Source organism: Felis catus, chromosome A3 (genome assembly GCF_018350175.1).
Source record: "Felis catus isolate Fca126 chromosome A3, F.catus_Fca126_mat1.0, whole genome shotgun sequence".
Classification (NCBI taxonomy): Eukaryota; Metazoa; Chordata; class Mammalia; order Carnivora; family Felidae; genus Felis; species Felis catus.
Genome location: NC_058370.1, coordinates 30,546,108 through 30,563,273, shown reverse-complemented (window position 1 = coordinate 30,563,273; position 17,166 = coordinate 30,546,108). Strand labels below are relative to the sequence as shown.

The following is a 17,166-nucleotide window of genomic DNA, read 5'->3' as shown; positions in this document are numbered from 1 at the left end:
GAGAGAATAATCTCTTCTGCAGTTGTTTTCCTATGCTCTAGCTAAACAAACAAGGATGTATCTTGGTTTTCTTATATTTGTAATTCATTCCTGAGACCATCTTTGGTTATGCTTAGAAGACAAAAAGATTGTATCTTCTAAAGCACATACTGTTTGGGCACTGTCCCATTTGGGCAGGGTCTTGAAAGACAACTTGTAAATTTTCTATTATTGTCAGAACAATGAGCCAGAGATCACCTAGTTCAGAGTAAAGTTATATTTGGTGAGAATATATTTATAACAATTATTTTAGGTGATACATAAGTAAAAAGCCTGATTGAAAGTCACTATGTTCATTTGCCTTGGTGTATGTTTTGTAGCTAGTTGTTCTTGGGGTCTCACTGCTCAGAGCTGTGAGTGCTTTATTAAGATTTATTTTTATGTAGGCATTTAGTCACACCTACCCTAAAAAATTTTTCCATGTTAGGCTCCAAAGTAAATCTACAAAAAGCAGTAGCTTTTCTCTATGCCAGGAATAACCAGCTTAGAAAACATAATGGAAGAAAAGATCCCATTCATAATAACAGCAAAAGTACATGTAATAACTAGGAATAAACTAAAGGGAAGTATAAAACCTGTATGAATATAGCTATAAAGTCTACTGAAAGGCATAAAATGAAACTAGAATAAATGAAAAATAAGTTCCCTGAAGTAAGCTATAAATTTAATATACTTTCAGTCAACTTCCCAACAGGATATCTTTTGTTTATCTGAAAAAAATAAAATGGTATAAGAAAGCCTTGAGGAGTACCTGGGTGGCCCAGTCGTTGAGCATCTAACTCTTGGTATCAGCTCGGGTCGTGATCCTAGGGTCATGGGATAGGGCCCCATGTTGGGCTCCGTACTCTGAGTATGGAACCTGCTTATTAGGATTCTCTGTCTTCCTCAGCCCCTCTCTCATATGCATGCACATGCTCTCTCAAATAATAATAATAATAATAATAATAATAATAATAATAATAATACATAAAGACTTACTGAAAATATTAAAAAAGAAGAGTAATAATGGAAATATTGCCCTATCATGTATATTAAAACAAAACATTGCATGCTGGTGCAGGCCATTATCATAGATAGAAAAAAGTGAAGGGACTGCAGAATCCAGGAACAGACCCAGACATATGTAAAAAGTGACTCTGAAAAAGGTAGAATTTTAAGACAGTGGAGAAAGAGCTTTACAAACGCTTTTGCAATAGATGACTAACCATTTGGAAAAACAATTTTAGGCCTTTTTTCCACGCAATAGTTTCTAGATGGGTTAAATACCATGTAGGTATTAAGAAAGAATATAGGTGAGAATTTCTATTATCTGATGTGGGAAAATCAAAGATAGAAATCATAAGGGAAAGGCAACAAACTTGGTGGCAATAGGGCCAGGCAGAAAATTGAATCACTCAAGTACACTTGGGTAGAAAACAAAATCATACAGTCCTTGATTTCTTCCTTCCTTCCTTCCTTCCTTCCTTCCTTCCTTCCTTCCTTCCTTCCTTTCTTTCTTTCTTTCTTTCTTTCTTTCTTTCTTTCTTTCTTTTGATAGAGGTAGAAATATTTATCTACTTTGAGAAAAGTAACAGGATAAGTACAAGTGACCTACTGACATTTGGTTCAGAGTTAGGGAGTATTAGGGGATAGTGGAAATTGTGACAAATGAGAGGATAGTGACTTAGCCCAGGGGTGCACTTTACCCTAGTATGTAAGAATGTCCCCTCCTCACCTCCCAGTTGCACAGCAACATAGCAGCTTGGAGGCCCCAAGGCCACTGAGCAGTTGTTGCCCTGCAAGAATGAAGCCCAGAATTATTAGGTCTTCTGATCTTTTTCCATGTAAAGCTGGACATTGCAAATTTTATATATATATATATATATATATAGAGAGAGAGAGAGAGAGAGAGAGAGAGAGAGAGAGAGAGAGAGAGCAGAGAGAGGGAGAGAGAGAATCCCAAGGAGGCTTCACACTGTCAGCACAGAGTCCCAATTTGGGATGCCAATTCACAAATTGTGAGATCGTGACCTGAACCAAAATCAAGAATCAGATGTTTAATCTACAGAGCCACCCAGGTGCCCCACAAATTGTATATCTCCCAAATTTAAACTGTTAATCTCAATTTTTAAAACTTTGTATGTGCTAAACAAAACATACTCACAAGCCCAGATTTAGCACATAAGCCTCAAGTTTGTGAACTCCACTGTATAGTTTTAGTTTTGGTTTCGTGATTATGCTTACCTGCTTAAAGATGTTGGGATGCTCTCTACCTTTTTTGTTTTTTCTTTGTTTCTGTACTCTGGGTCAGTTTTTTTGACAGTGGAATTATCTGTACAAGTTTAGATGGAGTTCCACCTCCATTGCCATCAGTGTCTGGACCTTTTTATGAAGACACAGTTGTATATTTTCAAGATTTCTTCTTGAGCCAGTTTGGTTCCTATTCCTATAAAATTCTATATATTCCTATAAAATCACACATTTATAAATGAATTCTCTTATAAGATTTTTTTAAATGTCAGCATAACACTAGTTTTTATCTTTTTCACATTCTTAATATTTTATTGGTTAGTTGGTTGATTTCAGTTCCCCTGTGGAATTTTTTGTTTGTTTTAACCCATCTATTTCTGTTTGACCTTTATTAATACATTCTTCTAGTTTATTCTGTTTGATTTACTCTTTTTCTAGCTTCTAAAGTGAATTCTTTTGCTCATTTATTTTTTTTTTTTATTTAAATTTTTTTTTCAACGTTTATTTTTGGGACAGAGAGAGACAGAGCATGAACGGGGGAGGGGCAGAGAGAGAGGGAGACACAGAATTGGAAACAGGCTCCAGGCTCTAAGCCATCAGCCCAGAGCCTGACGCGGGGCTCGAACTCACGGACCGCGAGATCGTGACCTGGCTGAAGTCGGACGCTTAACCGACTGCGCCACCCAGGCGCCCCAAGCATGACTAAACTTTAGTGGAAACTTTATGCTAGGTCATAAAACAAGTCTCTATAAATTGAAAAGGAGTGAAACCTGACAAGATGTGTTCTCTGATCATGATGGAATTAAATTAGATATCACCAAAAGAAGGAAATTTGGGAAACCCACAAATATTTGGAATTAAATACTATATTTCTACATGGCCCATGGGTAAAGAAAACACAAAATTAGAAAACATTTGAACTGGATGAAAATGAAAGTACAATAACCAAAATAATGGATTGATTACCTAAAGCAATCTATAGAGTCAGTGTAATTTCTATAAAAACTTCAATCATTTTTTTTGCATAAATGGAAAAGCCAGTCCACAAATTCTTATGGAATTGTAAGGGGCCCCCAAAACCAAAACAGTTTTGACAAAGAACAGAGTTGGAAAACTTAACACTTCAATTCAAAACTTACTATGAAGCTACAGTAATCACAGCAATGTGGTACTGGTATAAACCAATGGAATAGATTTGAAAGTCCAGAAATCAATCCCAACCAGCTATGGCCAGTTGATTTTTGACAAGAGTGTGAAGACCAGTATGGAAAGAACAGTCTAATGAATGATGCTAGAATAACTGGATATTCACATGCAAAAGAATACAGTTGGATCCCTTTCTCATATCCTACATAAAAATTAACTCAAAATGGACCAGTGACCTAAATATAAGAACTGAAGCTAGAAAACTCTTAGAAGAAAATCATAGAGGTAAACTTACATGATCTTAGATTTAGCAATAGATTCCTAGGTATGACACCAAAAGCATGAGCCACAAAAGAAAAAAGATGAATTTGACTTCACCAAAATTTAATCTTTTTGTACATTTAAGGAAATTATCAAAACATAAAAGGCAAACTACATAATGGGAGAAAATAATTATAAATTATGTGTCTATTAAGGGTTTAGTATCCAGAATACAGAAAGAACTCTTATTAGCTTAGCAACAAAAAGACAGCCCATTTTAAAAAATGTGCAAAGGACTTAAACAGACTTTTCTCCAAAGAATATAGACAAGTGAAATAAGCATACAAAATGATGTTTAACGTTACTACTCATTAGGGAAATGTACATCAGAATCACAGTGAAATGCCACTTTTATGCCCATGAGAGTGGATATTTTAAAAAATAAAAATCACAGAAAATAAGAAATATTATTGAGAATATGAAGAAAGTTGAATTATGAAGAAAGTACATTGCTGCTGGGAATGTAAAGTGGTATAGCCATTGTGGAAAACAGTTTGATGGTTCCTCAAAAAGTTAAATGTAGAAATATATATGACCCACTAATACCACTTCTAGGAATACATATAAAAGAACTAAAACAGGTGCTAAAGCAAATCCTTATATACAAAGGTTGATAGCAGCACAGTAACCAAAAGGTGGAAAGAACCCAAACATCCATCAACGGATGAATGGATAAATAAGTTGTAATATATACATACAATGGAATGTTGTTCACCCATAAAAAGGAATGAAGTACTGATGCATGCTACAATATGGGTAAAAACCTCAAAAACATGCGAAGAAAGAAATCAGATACTAAGGTCATTTATTGAATGATGCTATATATATGAAATATCCAGAATTGGTAAATCCATAGAAAGAGAAAATAGCCTGGTGGTTGCCAAGGCTGGGAGTAGGGAAGGTGTAGGGAATGATTGTTTCATGGATACAGGGTGTCTCTAAATTTAGAGTAATGAAATGTTTTAGACTTAGAGGTGATGGTTGCACAACATTGTGAAGACACTAAATAACACTGGTATTGCTCACTTTAAAATGGTTAATTTATGTTATGTGAATTTCACCTCAAAAAATTTTAAGCATATACAGGGTATGCCTCTTAAGAAGTTGTGACAAAGGGCACCTGGGTAGCTCAGTTTGTTAAGCGTCTGACTTCAGCTCAGGTCATGATTTCATGGTTTGTGAGTTCGAGGCCCGTATCAGGCTCTGTGCTGACAGCTCAGAGCCTGGAGCCTGCTTCAGATTCTGTGTCTCCCTCTCTGCCCCGACCCCAATCACGCTCTCTCTCTTTCTCTCAAAAAAAAAAAAAAAAAAAAAAAAAAAAAATTGTGACAAAGTAAAATTTTGAAAGTTATATTCAAAGGTATCACTTTTGTAATAATCATTTGCTACTTGTTTTTTTATAAATTCTATAAATTATGTTTTTAATTATTGCTCAAAAAAATAGATCTTTGATAATTATAAAAAATTAAAGGGACCTAGTTAAAGCAGAGGTTAGAGAGAGACTTTATAGCTGTAAATGCCTGTATTAGAAAAGAGTTAAGATGGGGCACCTGGGTGGCTCAGTCAGTTGAGCATCTGACTTCATCTCAGCTCAGATCATGATCTCATGGTTCGTGGGATTGAGCCCCATGTTGGGCTCTGTAGGCTAACAGCGCAGAGCCTGCTTGGGATTCTCTCTCTCCTTCTCTTTCTGCCCCTCTTGCTCATGCATCCACTCACTGTCTCTCAAAATAAGTAAATAAATTTTTTTTAAAAATGAAAGAGTAAAGAATACGAACCCATGACCTAAGCTTCCACTATAAGGAAGTAGAAAAAGAACAGACTAAACCCAAACCAAGTAGAAAGCAGGATGTAATAAAGATCAGAGTAGAAATCCATGAAATACAAAACAAGGAAATGCAGAGGAAAATCAGTGAAATTAAAAGTTGGTTCTTTGAAAAGATTAACAAAATTGAGAACTTTAGCTAAAGCAAGAATTGGTAATTTTTTTTTATAAGGGACCAGAGAGTGAATATTTGGGGCTTTGAGGGCCACAGGTGGTCTTTTTCATATATTCTTGTTTGTTTGAGTTTTTGGCACACCTTTTAAAATGTGAAAAATATTCCTAGCTTATAGACTATGTGAAAATAAGCCATGTGCCTTAGTTTACCAACCTCTGAGCTAAACTGATCAAGTAAAAAAGGAGGATACAACTTACTAAAATCCCGAATGAAAGAGGATACACACTACCAAATCTTAGAAAAATTAAACGAATTATAAAGGGATACCATGAACGATGAATGTTAAAATGCAGATGAAATGGGCATATTCTTAGATCCAAATCACTGAACTGACTCAAGAAATAAAAAATCTGAATAGACGTATAACACTAAACAAATTGAATAACTTATGAAGTCTTCCCACAAAGAAAAACCCAAACCCAGATAGGCTCACTGAATTTTACTAAACATTTAAAGAAGAAATAATACCAATTTTTCATGAACTCTTTCAGAAAATAGAGGAACTGGGGCACTTCACAACTCATTTTGAGACTAGTATGTTATCTTACCATGATACCTTGGTATCCTGGGTATTGGCCTGATACCAAAGCCAAAAAAAAAAAAAAAAAAATCACAAGAAAAGAAAACTACAGGGGCACCTGTAGGTGGCTCCATTGGTTAAAGGTCCAACTCTTGGTTTTGGCTCAGTTCATGATCTTACAGTTCGTGAGTTAGAGCCCCACATCAGGCTCTGTGCTGACAGCATGGAGCCTGCCTAAAATTCTGTCTCCCTCTCTCTGCTCCTCCCCTGCTCACTCACTCACTCTCTCAAAATAAATAAACTTTATAAAAAAAAAAAAGAAAACTATAGACCAATATCTTTTATGACTGTAGCTTCATAAATCCTCCACAAAGCTGATTCCCAGAATATATAAAAATGAATGTGACTAAGTGAGATTTACACCAGAAATGCAAGATTGATTTAACACCAGAAAACAATTAATATAATAGACTGTTATGATTAAATACTCTCAGCAAATTAGGAATAAAAGAAATTTGCATATAAAATTTCTACATAAAATCCTAACATCATAATTAATAATAAAATACTAAATGCTTTTCCTCTAAGATTGGAAACAAAGAAAAGATGTCTGCATTCACTACTTCTTTTCAACAGTGTACTGGAGGTTCTAGCCAATTAATTCAGGAAAGAAAAATGAAATACAATCAGATTGGAAAAGAAGATATAAAGCTGTCTTTATTCACAGATGAAGTGATCATCCTGCATTTAGGGAATGCAAAGGAATAAAAAAAACTAATAAATGAGTTCAGTAAGGCCAGAGGATATATAAGATCATTATAGAGAAAATCAGTTTATTTCTATATATAAACATTGGACAACCCAAAACAAATTTAAAAAAACAATTGCATCCACAGTAGCATTAAAAAGGATAAAACACTTAGGAATAAATTTGACAAAAGTGCAAGACTAATACACTGAAAACTACAAAACATATCTGAAAGAAATGAAAGACCATCTAAATGAGAGAAATTCCATGTTCATGCATTTGAAGACAATATTATTGACATGGCAGTTCTTCCCAAATTTATAGATTTAAAGCAATCTCCTTCAAAATCTCAGCTGGCTTTTTTGCAGAAATTAACAAGCTGATCCTAAATTTTATTTGTAATAACAAAGAACCAAAATAGTCAAAACAATATTGAAAAACATCAAAGTTGGAGGACTTAACACTTTTTTATTTCAAAACTTACCACAAAGTTATGGTAGTCAAGACTGTGTGAAATTGGAATAAAGAAAGACATACAGATCAATGAAGTAATTCAGAGCCCAGAAATAAATCTTTACATATTTATGGTCAACCGATTTTCTGTTAAGGTCCCAAGGCAATTCAATGGGGCAGGGGTTATCTTTTCAAGAAATAGTGCTGGGGCAGAAGTGCACAAAAATGTTTAGGGAATCCTGGGTGTCGATCATGTTATGTGTGCATTAGCCATACATGTTGCCCACCAACAGTTGTATAGGACCATAGACTTGAAGGTTTTTTCATGATTCTATGAAAATAAAAGGTGAAAATCACCTTTTATTAGAGAACAACATCAGTAAAAGAAAGAATTCTGTGCGTATCCACATCCTTTGTATTCCCTCCTAGCTTAATCAGGGAGCCCACTGGACTAAGCTGTAGCTAGCACTTCTGTTCTCTTAGCTACTAGAGACTTGTCCATATCAGCAGATGCCTCACCATAGAAGGGGCTTGACTGCTTCACTCATGAGCACCTCAGAGTTCTTATTTTCTTTTTTTTTTAAAGGACTTTTTTTTTTTTTAACGTTTATTTATTTTTGGGACAGAGAGAGACAGAGCATGAACGGGGGAGGGGCAGAGAGAGAGGGAGACACAGAATCGGAAACAGGCTCCAGGCTCTGAGCCATCAGCCCAGAGCCCGACGCGGGGCTTGAACTCACAGACCGCGAGATCGTGACCTGGCTGAAGTCGGACGCTCAACCGACTGCGCCACCCAGGCGCCCCGAGTTCTTATTTTCTTGTAGAATTTGATTGGGACAAAACATGGCAAGTGAATTGTATGTTTCTTCTGTTGAAGACCTAAAAAACAATAGGAAAAAAGAAAGTGCTCCACTGAAGAAGTACTTAAAAAATGGAAAGGAACACCTATATAAAGGACATAGTGAAAATTTCTTCCATGAAATCAGTAACACAACTAAAAAAGATAACCAGGAATTCTGTATAGAAAGAAATGTCAAAGGATTAACCATAAAATTGATATTTTCAAAAGATGAAGTCAGTAATCTTTAAGAGACGATAACTGGAGATAATGTGATAATTAGAGCAAACTGGGAATATAATGTGAAGTGTTTTCTGTAACTATTCAGAGTCTTTCAAGGACCTGCTGATGACTAGAAGCTGAACACGAAAGACTACATCCTGTGTGATTCCATTTGACTGTGAAATTCTAGAATAAGGAAAATTAATCGGTAATGATAGAAATCAGATCAGTGGGAGTGGTGATTAACTGCAAAGGGGTACAAGGGAACTTTCTGGGTAAATTGAAGTGTTCTGTATCTTGATTAGGGTTGTGGTAACATGGGTGTATTCGTTTGTCCAGACTCTGACCGGTACATACAACATGGGTGCATTTTTTTAATGTAAATTAAAAATCTCATGTTTCCAAAAAAAAAAAAAGATTTTAAAAACCCAAAATAATTGTTCTTAAGTTTTTCTTGGGCTTTTGTATTATAAGAAACAAGTATAGGAATTTTTTTAATGGTTTGTGAACCATAAATTATAAAATACAGCAGTCTGATTATTGGTGTCTGTCTATCTGAGCATTTTTGAAGCTAAAGTAGAATACTAACTACTGGGAAGATGATGATGTGGTATTGTCCAGGGAACAGGAACTGGCCTAGGAAGTATGTGGCTACCAAACACACTTCAAGAACGCTACTGTAGCCTGTCTAGCTGTGGTGCATTGTGTTCAACTCAGGTCCCCTGTGGAACCATATCTCTTGTATTTTGGTGGGAAATCCCATTGCTCATAAAATACTCAGATCTTCTGTGTTTTTCTTTTTCTTTCTTTTTATAAATAACCTAATTAGATAGATGGTTTGAAATTTAGGCTGAAACTACAGATTTCAGCAACTATGAATTTCATAAGGAGGGAAAAGGTTTTCATGTGAATTAAGTCAGAAATGGCAAGTAAAATCCAGTACATATTGTATGTTCTGTTTCTCCTCACAAGGAGCAGTTCCTAAGTAACTTTTACATTTGTGATACCTCAGTAGCAAAGTATGCTTATTACTAGGATGATGAATAGTGGCTCTCTTTTTAAAGATGACATTTTAAAGGGTTATTAATACTCATACTGAAAAGATATTATGATGAAAATATTCTAAAACTAATGTGTCACTACACCAGGATTAGCATCTTGGAATAATACACCCTCTACTTAGCTGTTGGGCCAACATATCAAATGTAGCTAAGCAATTTCATTCATCAAAGGAAAAGGAGAAAATTCCTAAAATGTGTTCAGCATCAGCATATCCCCTGCCAACCTCACCCCTCTGGTAATAGGTTGTAAGGCCTTGCTAAGAAGGGAGAACTCCTAGGAAAGTCTCAGCAGCCAGCCAGCTCTCAGGAGCACCAAGGTAGATGTCTTTCCCCTCTAATGGCAGCGCTACCTCTCAGTCTGCATATCTGTGTACCTGTTCAAAATTCCTCAAGACTTTGTTGGTGGTGCCACCCAGTGCAAGGACTCCTGCAGGGCAGTGTTCTCAACACCACTGACACATGCCCTGCTGGCCTATATTGATGGCTTCCTTTAGAAAGGATAAGTTTCCAGTTCCTACCACTGGGGACTGGATTGGCAGGCCACTTGACACAAAGCTTGACAGTGTGTGCAGAGGAGCTCCCTGAGAAAGGAGTGCTTGGTTTGGTGAAATCCTCTCCAGAGACTTGATTTTTGTCAGAGCTTCTTTTATGTTCTTTTATTTAATGTCACCCCTCCTCCAGTCCCTGCCAAATGCACGCACACGCACACACACACACACACACACACACACACACACACACACACTAAAACTTTAGTATTTGGTCATGACTCTTAGAGTTCTCAGACACTTCAGTATCTGTGGTCTCATTTTATCCTTCTAGGAATCCAATGAAGTTGGTAGCACAGGCATTACTCCATTTGAAGATGAGATAATTAAGGTATAGATGGGCCAAATGCTGACATCTAGCTAGTGTTATCCTGGGAGCAACATCCGAAGTTGCTGACTATTAACCTGTCCTTTTTTCTACCATACCACTTTCTTTTTGCCTATTTCCTCTCTGTTAGCCCATCTAGCATGGATGTTTAATCTCTTGTTTCCTAAAGTGAGAGTTCTTTTACCAAGCCCCATTTGTCTGGTGAGGGATATTTCTAAGGGATTGAAGGACATCATCAAAGTCTTAACTGTAGCAAGGTCATCAGGTGAGGCCCTGTCAGCAATGTGGAGATTAAGGGTGAAGTTTTGTGCAGCTGTACTTTTCTTACAACTCTATAATGTATGTGCTAGATATATTTAGTAAAGTTGTCCTTAATTCTTTCCTTCCCTTCCAAGATGATCTGAGTATAGGAAAAAGGAAATTATGTATCTGAGTAAAAAAGCACTTGCAGAAAATGGCTGAAAGTTCAAAACTAAATATTAACCGTTATTTATGTTTGGAAGTTCTCAGAGAAGAGTTTCCATGGGATGAAGTTGTTCTTTGTGCTGTTGACTTCCTGGTATAAGTTATTAGAAGCTGGAAATTAAAGTAATAATAAGACATTAGATTTTAGATACAGCCAGTCAATATCTCAGTAGTGTCTGCAATTTAAGTATACCCTTCTGGGAACCAAGAAAGACATTAAAAATCGGTAAACATATTTTTAATTTAACTTATATAAATAAAAGTTGAAATGTTGTGTTTGGTGGGTTTTTGTTTACTTTTGTTTTGATTTTGGCAGTAGTGATTGTTATAATTCAGTTATCAATATGTGGTCTTGATAATCAAGCCTGGCAGTTGGTCTTCATTTTGACCATTTTGCAATGGATCTAAATGACAAGAAAAGTTCTAGTGAGAAGGTGTGATGAGCCAGTTGCAAGCAGGCGCAGTCAGTTAAGCGTCCAACTTCAGCCAGGTCACGATCTCGCGGTCTGCGAGTTCGAGCCCCGCGTCAGGCTCTGGGCTGATGGCTCAGAGCCTGGAGCCTGTTTCCGATTCTGTGTCTCCCTCTCTCTCTGCCCCTCCCCCGTTCATGCTCTGTCTCTCTCTGTCCCAAAAATAAAAAAAATAAAAAAATAAAAAAAATAAACTGATGATCTTTAAAAAACAAATTTTTAAAAATAAAATATATTTATAGCATGATAAATGAATGGCAAGAATATTAACTTTTTGTCTATCATATTTATTTCAAATGGGGTCAAGTCTTAAGAAAATTATTGCCTCTATATACATTCAAAGATAATGCTATCTTGGTTCTTAGTCTTTATAACCTAATTTTTTTCCTTTCTTTTCTTCCTCCCCACAGTTCATCCATGAGCTCGGATTTCCCACATTACAACTTCAGGATGCCTAATATTGGATTCCAGAATCTGCCTCTCAACATATATATTGTGGTTTTTGGCACTGCTATATTTGTCTTCATCCTTAGTTTACTCTTCTGTTGCTACTTGATTAGGTAATCAGTTTTCATTCTGTGTTACTTCAGAATATATTAATCAATTATAAATCAGCTTTTTGCCCTTAGGTTAAAAAATTGTATATGTGCAATAATTAGCAAATTTTCTAAAATTAAGGTTGCTAAACATTTTAGCCTTCTGTGAGTTAGTTACTAATGAATAAAACACCTTTATACAGTCTTCAATCCTATTTGTTGATGAATGTGTTTTACTCTATAGAAGAAAATTGTCCCCATTTATTTTTCTAACATATTAGCACCTGGTCCAGATACACTTATTATCTGTTCCCAAGATTTAATCTACATTCACAAAGATTTCAAGATGTCTTTTCAAGGATGGTGTTGCGTCATTGTTAGCTAAAGTCATTAGGGATTAGAAAACAATGTCCAAGACAAGGTCCCAGCCTTTAAACAGGTTCTTCTGGTCTCTTAAGATTTTAAGTTCCTTTGGTCAAGTGTTCAGGTGATTGATTATCTGCATAAAACACTAAATATTCCAAAAGCTCTGCAGCACGTGTATGGAGAAGTGACAAAGGATAACACCTCACATGAAGGAGTAATGGATTTGGCCAGTAAAGATTCACAGTTGACTTACTCATAATTGTTTAAACAAACGTCTTATTCTTTTTAGTTTTCAAAGCTGAAACTTAAAGACTGTAAAAATTCATATACTGTATTGTTCAAAGAGCTTTATGAGTAAAAGAGTAGAAAGTTGGATTTTATTAAACACCTATACCTCTAACAATTTTTAGTGCTTGTACAGAATGTGATTATGGTTACGATACATACCCTCATCAGATGTCTTTAAGCAATAATTAATTGTTGCCACCAGTGACTACTCACTGATGGCCAAATTTGAATGAATTTAGTGTATTGTTTCCAATATTCTGATAAATAAGTCTACATTCCTACAGAAATTGAATCTTTTTTGAAGTTCTCACAAAATGTAATCACTTCTTACCTCTCATAGATATGCTGGCTACTTAGGATTTTTAGGTCTTTCTCAGAGTAATAAATAAACACTTAACTAATATAATTATAGCATTTAGGAAAAATGTTATTTGCAGAAATTTCTTTTTTCTTACATTTTTTTAATAATAGTTTGATAGGGGCGCCTGGGTGGCGCAGTCGGTTAAGCGTCCGACTTCAGCCAGGTCACGATCTCACGGTCCGTGAGTTCGAGCCCCGCGTCGGGCTCTGGGCTGATGGCTCAGAGCCTGGAGCCTGTTTCCGATTCTGTGTCTCCCTCTCTCTCTGCCCCTCCCCCATTCATGCTCTGTCTCTCTCTGTCCCAAAAATAAATAAACGTTGAAAATAATAATAATAATAGTTTGATAAATGTTATGTAAATATTTGGCTTTTTTTTTTTGAATGAAGGAATTAGCCATAGCAAAAACAGGACCTCATAACCTTAAAATATGATTATCTTTGGGGAGGATGGCAGAGGACTGCTGATTTTTTGTTGTTGTTATTTCTTCCCTCAGATCTACTAAATTTTTTGGTTTCGCTATAAATAGTGGTTTTAACTAAGAAATTTGTGAATTTAATATTTGAAACCAAATTATACTTTAAAAGATAAAATAATATAATAATATAACAAAATATTTTTTAAAGATTCATTAATGAAGGAGTTTTATATATGTAAAATATTCTAAAATATTCAAGCTAGCTCATAGTATAGTTTTTATTACTATGTCTAAGAACTAAGCCTTTAACCTTGTTTTAAGAAAAACACTAATATACCAATTGTGATTCTGGGTAAGTTTTTTGAGAAATCAATTGTGAAACACCATTTTACTTCATTGTATTCCTTTGAATAATCAAGCAAATAGGTAGAGAAAGGGGAAAAAATGATAACGGTTGTCTTCATATATTACCATTGTACTTCATTTTATCCTTTCTGTATCTTTTTTATTATTTATCTAACAAAGCAAATAAGTGGGGATCTGCTATACTAAAATAAAATTATCTTGTCTAATTAGAGAAACCAGTCTTTTAGAAATGTTCAAACATTTCTAAACTTCATTTACAAGTCTGTGGTACCATTTTGAAAATTAAATCATGATGTAAGGAGCTTTTCCTTTCTGATGAACCTAGTGTTAGTTTTAACCTTTCATATATTAAATTTGGATTTAACAAGTCATTTGAAGTTAATCTGGAGATTTATGGATTCAGCTCCTTTAAAATGATCAAAGCTGGGGCGTCTTAAGTGGCATCCGACTTCAGCTTAGGTCATGATCCCACAGTTTCTGGGTTTGAGTCCCACATTGGTCTCAGTGCTGATAACCCAGAGCCTGCTTTGGATTCTGTGGCTTCCTCTCTGTCTGCCCCTCCCCCATTTATTCTCATTCTCAGTCTCATTCATATTCTCTCTCTCCCAAAAATAAACACTTAAAATTAAGAAAAAATTGAAAACTAAAGTTATAGGGGGGCTTTTGAGTTACCTAACAAAAATTTTAAGGTCTTAAACCAAGATAATGACAGTAGAGCTACATAGGGTGTTATGGATGGTTGTGAGTAATATTTGGGTGGTGAAAATGAACAGAATTTGGTGACCAGATATTAATGATGGACAAGAAAAGATGTGCTCAGAATTGTTCCTGGACTTCTGGTTTAGGCAGCTGGGAAGATAGCAGTCCCTTTATAGAGCTAGAAAACAGGCAGGTTTGGGGTGGAAAGATGATAGATTCCATTTTAGACATGGGATGACTGAGTTTTTTTGTGTTAACAGTCAAAATATTTAGTACACAGTTGGATATATAGGTCTAAAGCTTATAAGAAATCTGTCTAGAAAAAGGGAGTCATGTAATAATAGGTAGAAGCTGAGGCCAGGAGGGTCCCCTAGAAAGAATGTGTATAGAGAAATAAAATGGATCCAGGACAAAATCCTAGGAAAACACTGATATTTAAGAGGATCCCATAGAAGAGACTAGAAGGGGATAGAAGAAGATAGGAAGAAAAATCATAGGACAGGAACCCCACAAGTAGCATTTCAGTGTATTAAGTCAGTTATGTCAAAAGTTCCCATTACATTTGACAATTAAGCTTGCGTCTATAATTTTAGTTAGAAAAGTTTCAGTAGCATGGATACAGGGGTGATGAAAGGTGGACTGTAATGGGGCAAGGCCTGACCAGCAGGTGAAAATGAATACAAGAAATATGACCTCCTCTTTGAAGAATCTTGGCTGAGAAAAGATTAGGTTGGGGTAGGGTAGGTGTGCAGTTTGCTATAGAATCAAGGAAGTATTTTGGTGTTTGTCTTAAGAGATTCGGGCATATTAATAAATACAGTATAATATAAATAGTATTAAGGAGAGTGAGCTAGTTGTGAAGGATTTGTGAGAAGGAATGAACCATGGAGGTGAGAGGAGACACACTTAAAAGTTATAGTGGTATTAGTTCTTTTTTTTTTTTTTAAGTTTATTTAAGTAATCTCTACATCCAATGTGGGGCTAGAACTCACGACCCTGAGATCAAGAGTTACATAACTCTTCCAAGTGAGCCAGCCAAGCACCCCTATACTGCTATTAGTTTTAAGCAGGAGAATACCTTTTTAAGACAGAGATGAAAGTAACTGGAGAACAATATACACATACAGATCTTCCTCAACTTACAGTGGGGTTACATCCCAGTAAACCCAATGTAAGTTGAGAATATTATAATCAAAAATGCATTTAATACATCTAACCCACTAGGGGCACCTGGGTGGCTCAGTTAAGCATGCAACTTTGGCCGGCTCAGGTCATGATCTCATCCCATGATTTGTGGATTCGAGCCCCATGTCCAGCTCTGCATTGACGGCTCAGAGCCTGGAGCCTGCTTTGGATTCTGTGTCTCCCTCTCTCTCTGCCCCTGCCCTGCTCGCACTCTCTCTGACTCAAAAATAAATAAACATTAAATCCAGTTCTGAAGGCTAGAAGTTTGAAATCAAGGTGTCAGCAGGTCCATGCTCCCTCCGAAGGCTCTAAGAGAGGATCTTTCCTTGCCTCTGCTAGTTCCTGGTAGTTACCAGAAATCCTTGATGTTCTTTGGCTTGTAGCTGTATCATTTCAGTCTGTCTCTATCTTTACCTGGCCTTCTTCCCTGTGTTTCTGTATGGTCTCTCTTCTCTTCTAAGGACACCAGTCGTATTGGATTTAGGGTCTACCCTAATCCCAATATGACTTCATTTTAACTAAATAATCTACAAAGACTCTATTTCCAAATAGGGCTACATTCTGAGGTTCCAGCAGACATGAATTTTTTACACTGTTCAACCTAGTATACAAGAACAGGCAAATAGACCAGTGGAACAGAATAGAAACTCTAGAAACAGACCCACATATTGGGTCTGTCTCCCAACAGATATGCCACTGAAATGCAAAAGGGAAATAGAGACTTTTCAATAAATGAGTCAAATGAAAATCTGCATGTGGATAAAAAGAATCTTAACCCCTACTCACATCATATATACAAAGACTAATTTCAGATGGATTGTAAGTAATTTCAAATGGATACCTAAATGTGATAGGTAAAATAACACATTGTTTTCACAGTACACACAAGAGAATATCTTCATGATCTGGGGGTAGACAGAGATTTCTTTAACTGGACACAAAAAGAACTGACATTGGGAAGAGTTTATAAATTAGACTTAATTTAAATTAAAAGCTTCTGTTCATCAAAAGATACACCCATCAAGAGAGTGAAAATGCAAGCCACAGAGTAGGAGATAATTGCAGTACATAGACCCAACAGAGTATATCTAATATATGTATGTATACATATATATATTAGATATGTTAGATATCTAATATATATATAATATATGTAAAGAAAAATTGATAAGAAAAAGGTAACTCATTTTTTAAAGACCCAAATACGTATTTTTTAAAGGAAGATATACAAATGGACAATAAGCATATAAAAGGGTTCTTAACATCATTTGGGAAATGCAAATTAAAACTGAAATGAGATACCACTGAATAGACCTATCAGATTGGCTAAATTTTTTTTTTAATGTTTATTTTTAAGAGGGAGACAGAGCACAAATGGGGAAGAGGCAGAGAGAGAGAGGGAGGCACAGAATCTGAAACAGGCTCCAGGCTTTGAGCTGTCAGCACAGAGCCCAACACAGGGCTCGAACCCACGAACCATGAGATCAAGACCTGACCAAAGTCTGATGCTTAACCGACAGAGCCCTGGGCTTTAGTCCAGCTAAAAAAATTTTTAATCAACC

At 35.9% G+C, this 17,166-nt stretch overlaps 1 protein-coding gene across 6 annotated transcripts in view; it reads left to right on the top strand.

Annotated features, from left to right (window-relative positions):
• RNF24 (ring finger protein 24) overlaps window positions 1–17,166 on the top strand; it is a 79,232-nt gene that overhangs the window by 29,519 nt on the left and 32,547 nt on the right. For 5 of the 6 annotated variants that reach the window (XM_006929880.5, XM_023251420.2, XM_045053838.1 and 2 more), the window contains one exon: window positions 11,799–11,948. In XM_006929880.5, the coding sequence (XP_006929942.1) occupies window positions 11,806–11,948 (143 nt within the window). In that variant the 5' untranslated portion in view covers window positions 11,799–11,805. Of the gene's footprint in view, window positions 1–8,162; window positions 8,725–11,798; window positions 11,949–17,166 lie in introns of those variants that run through there. The other variant, XM_045053839.1, reaches the window with a different exon arrangement.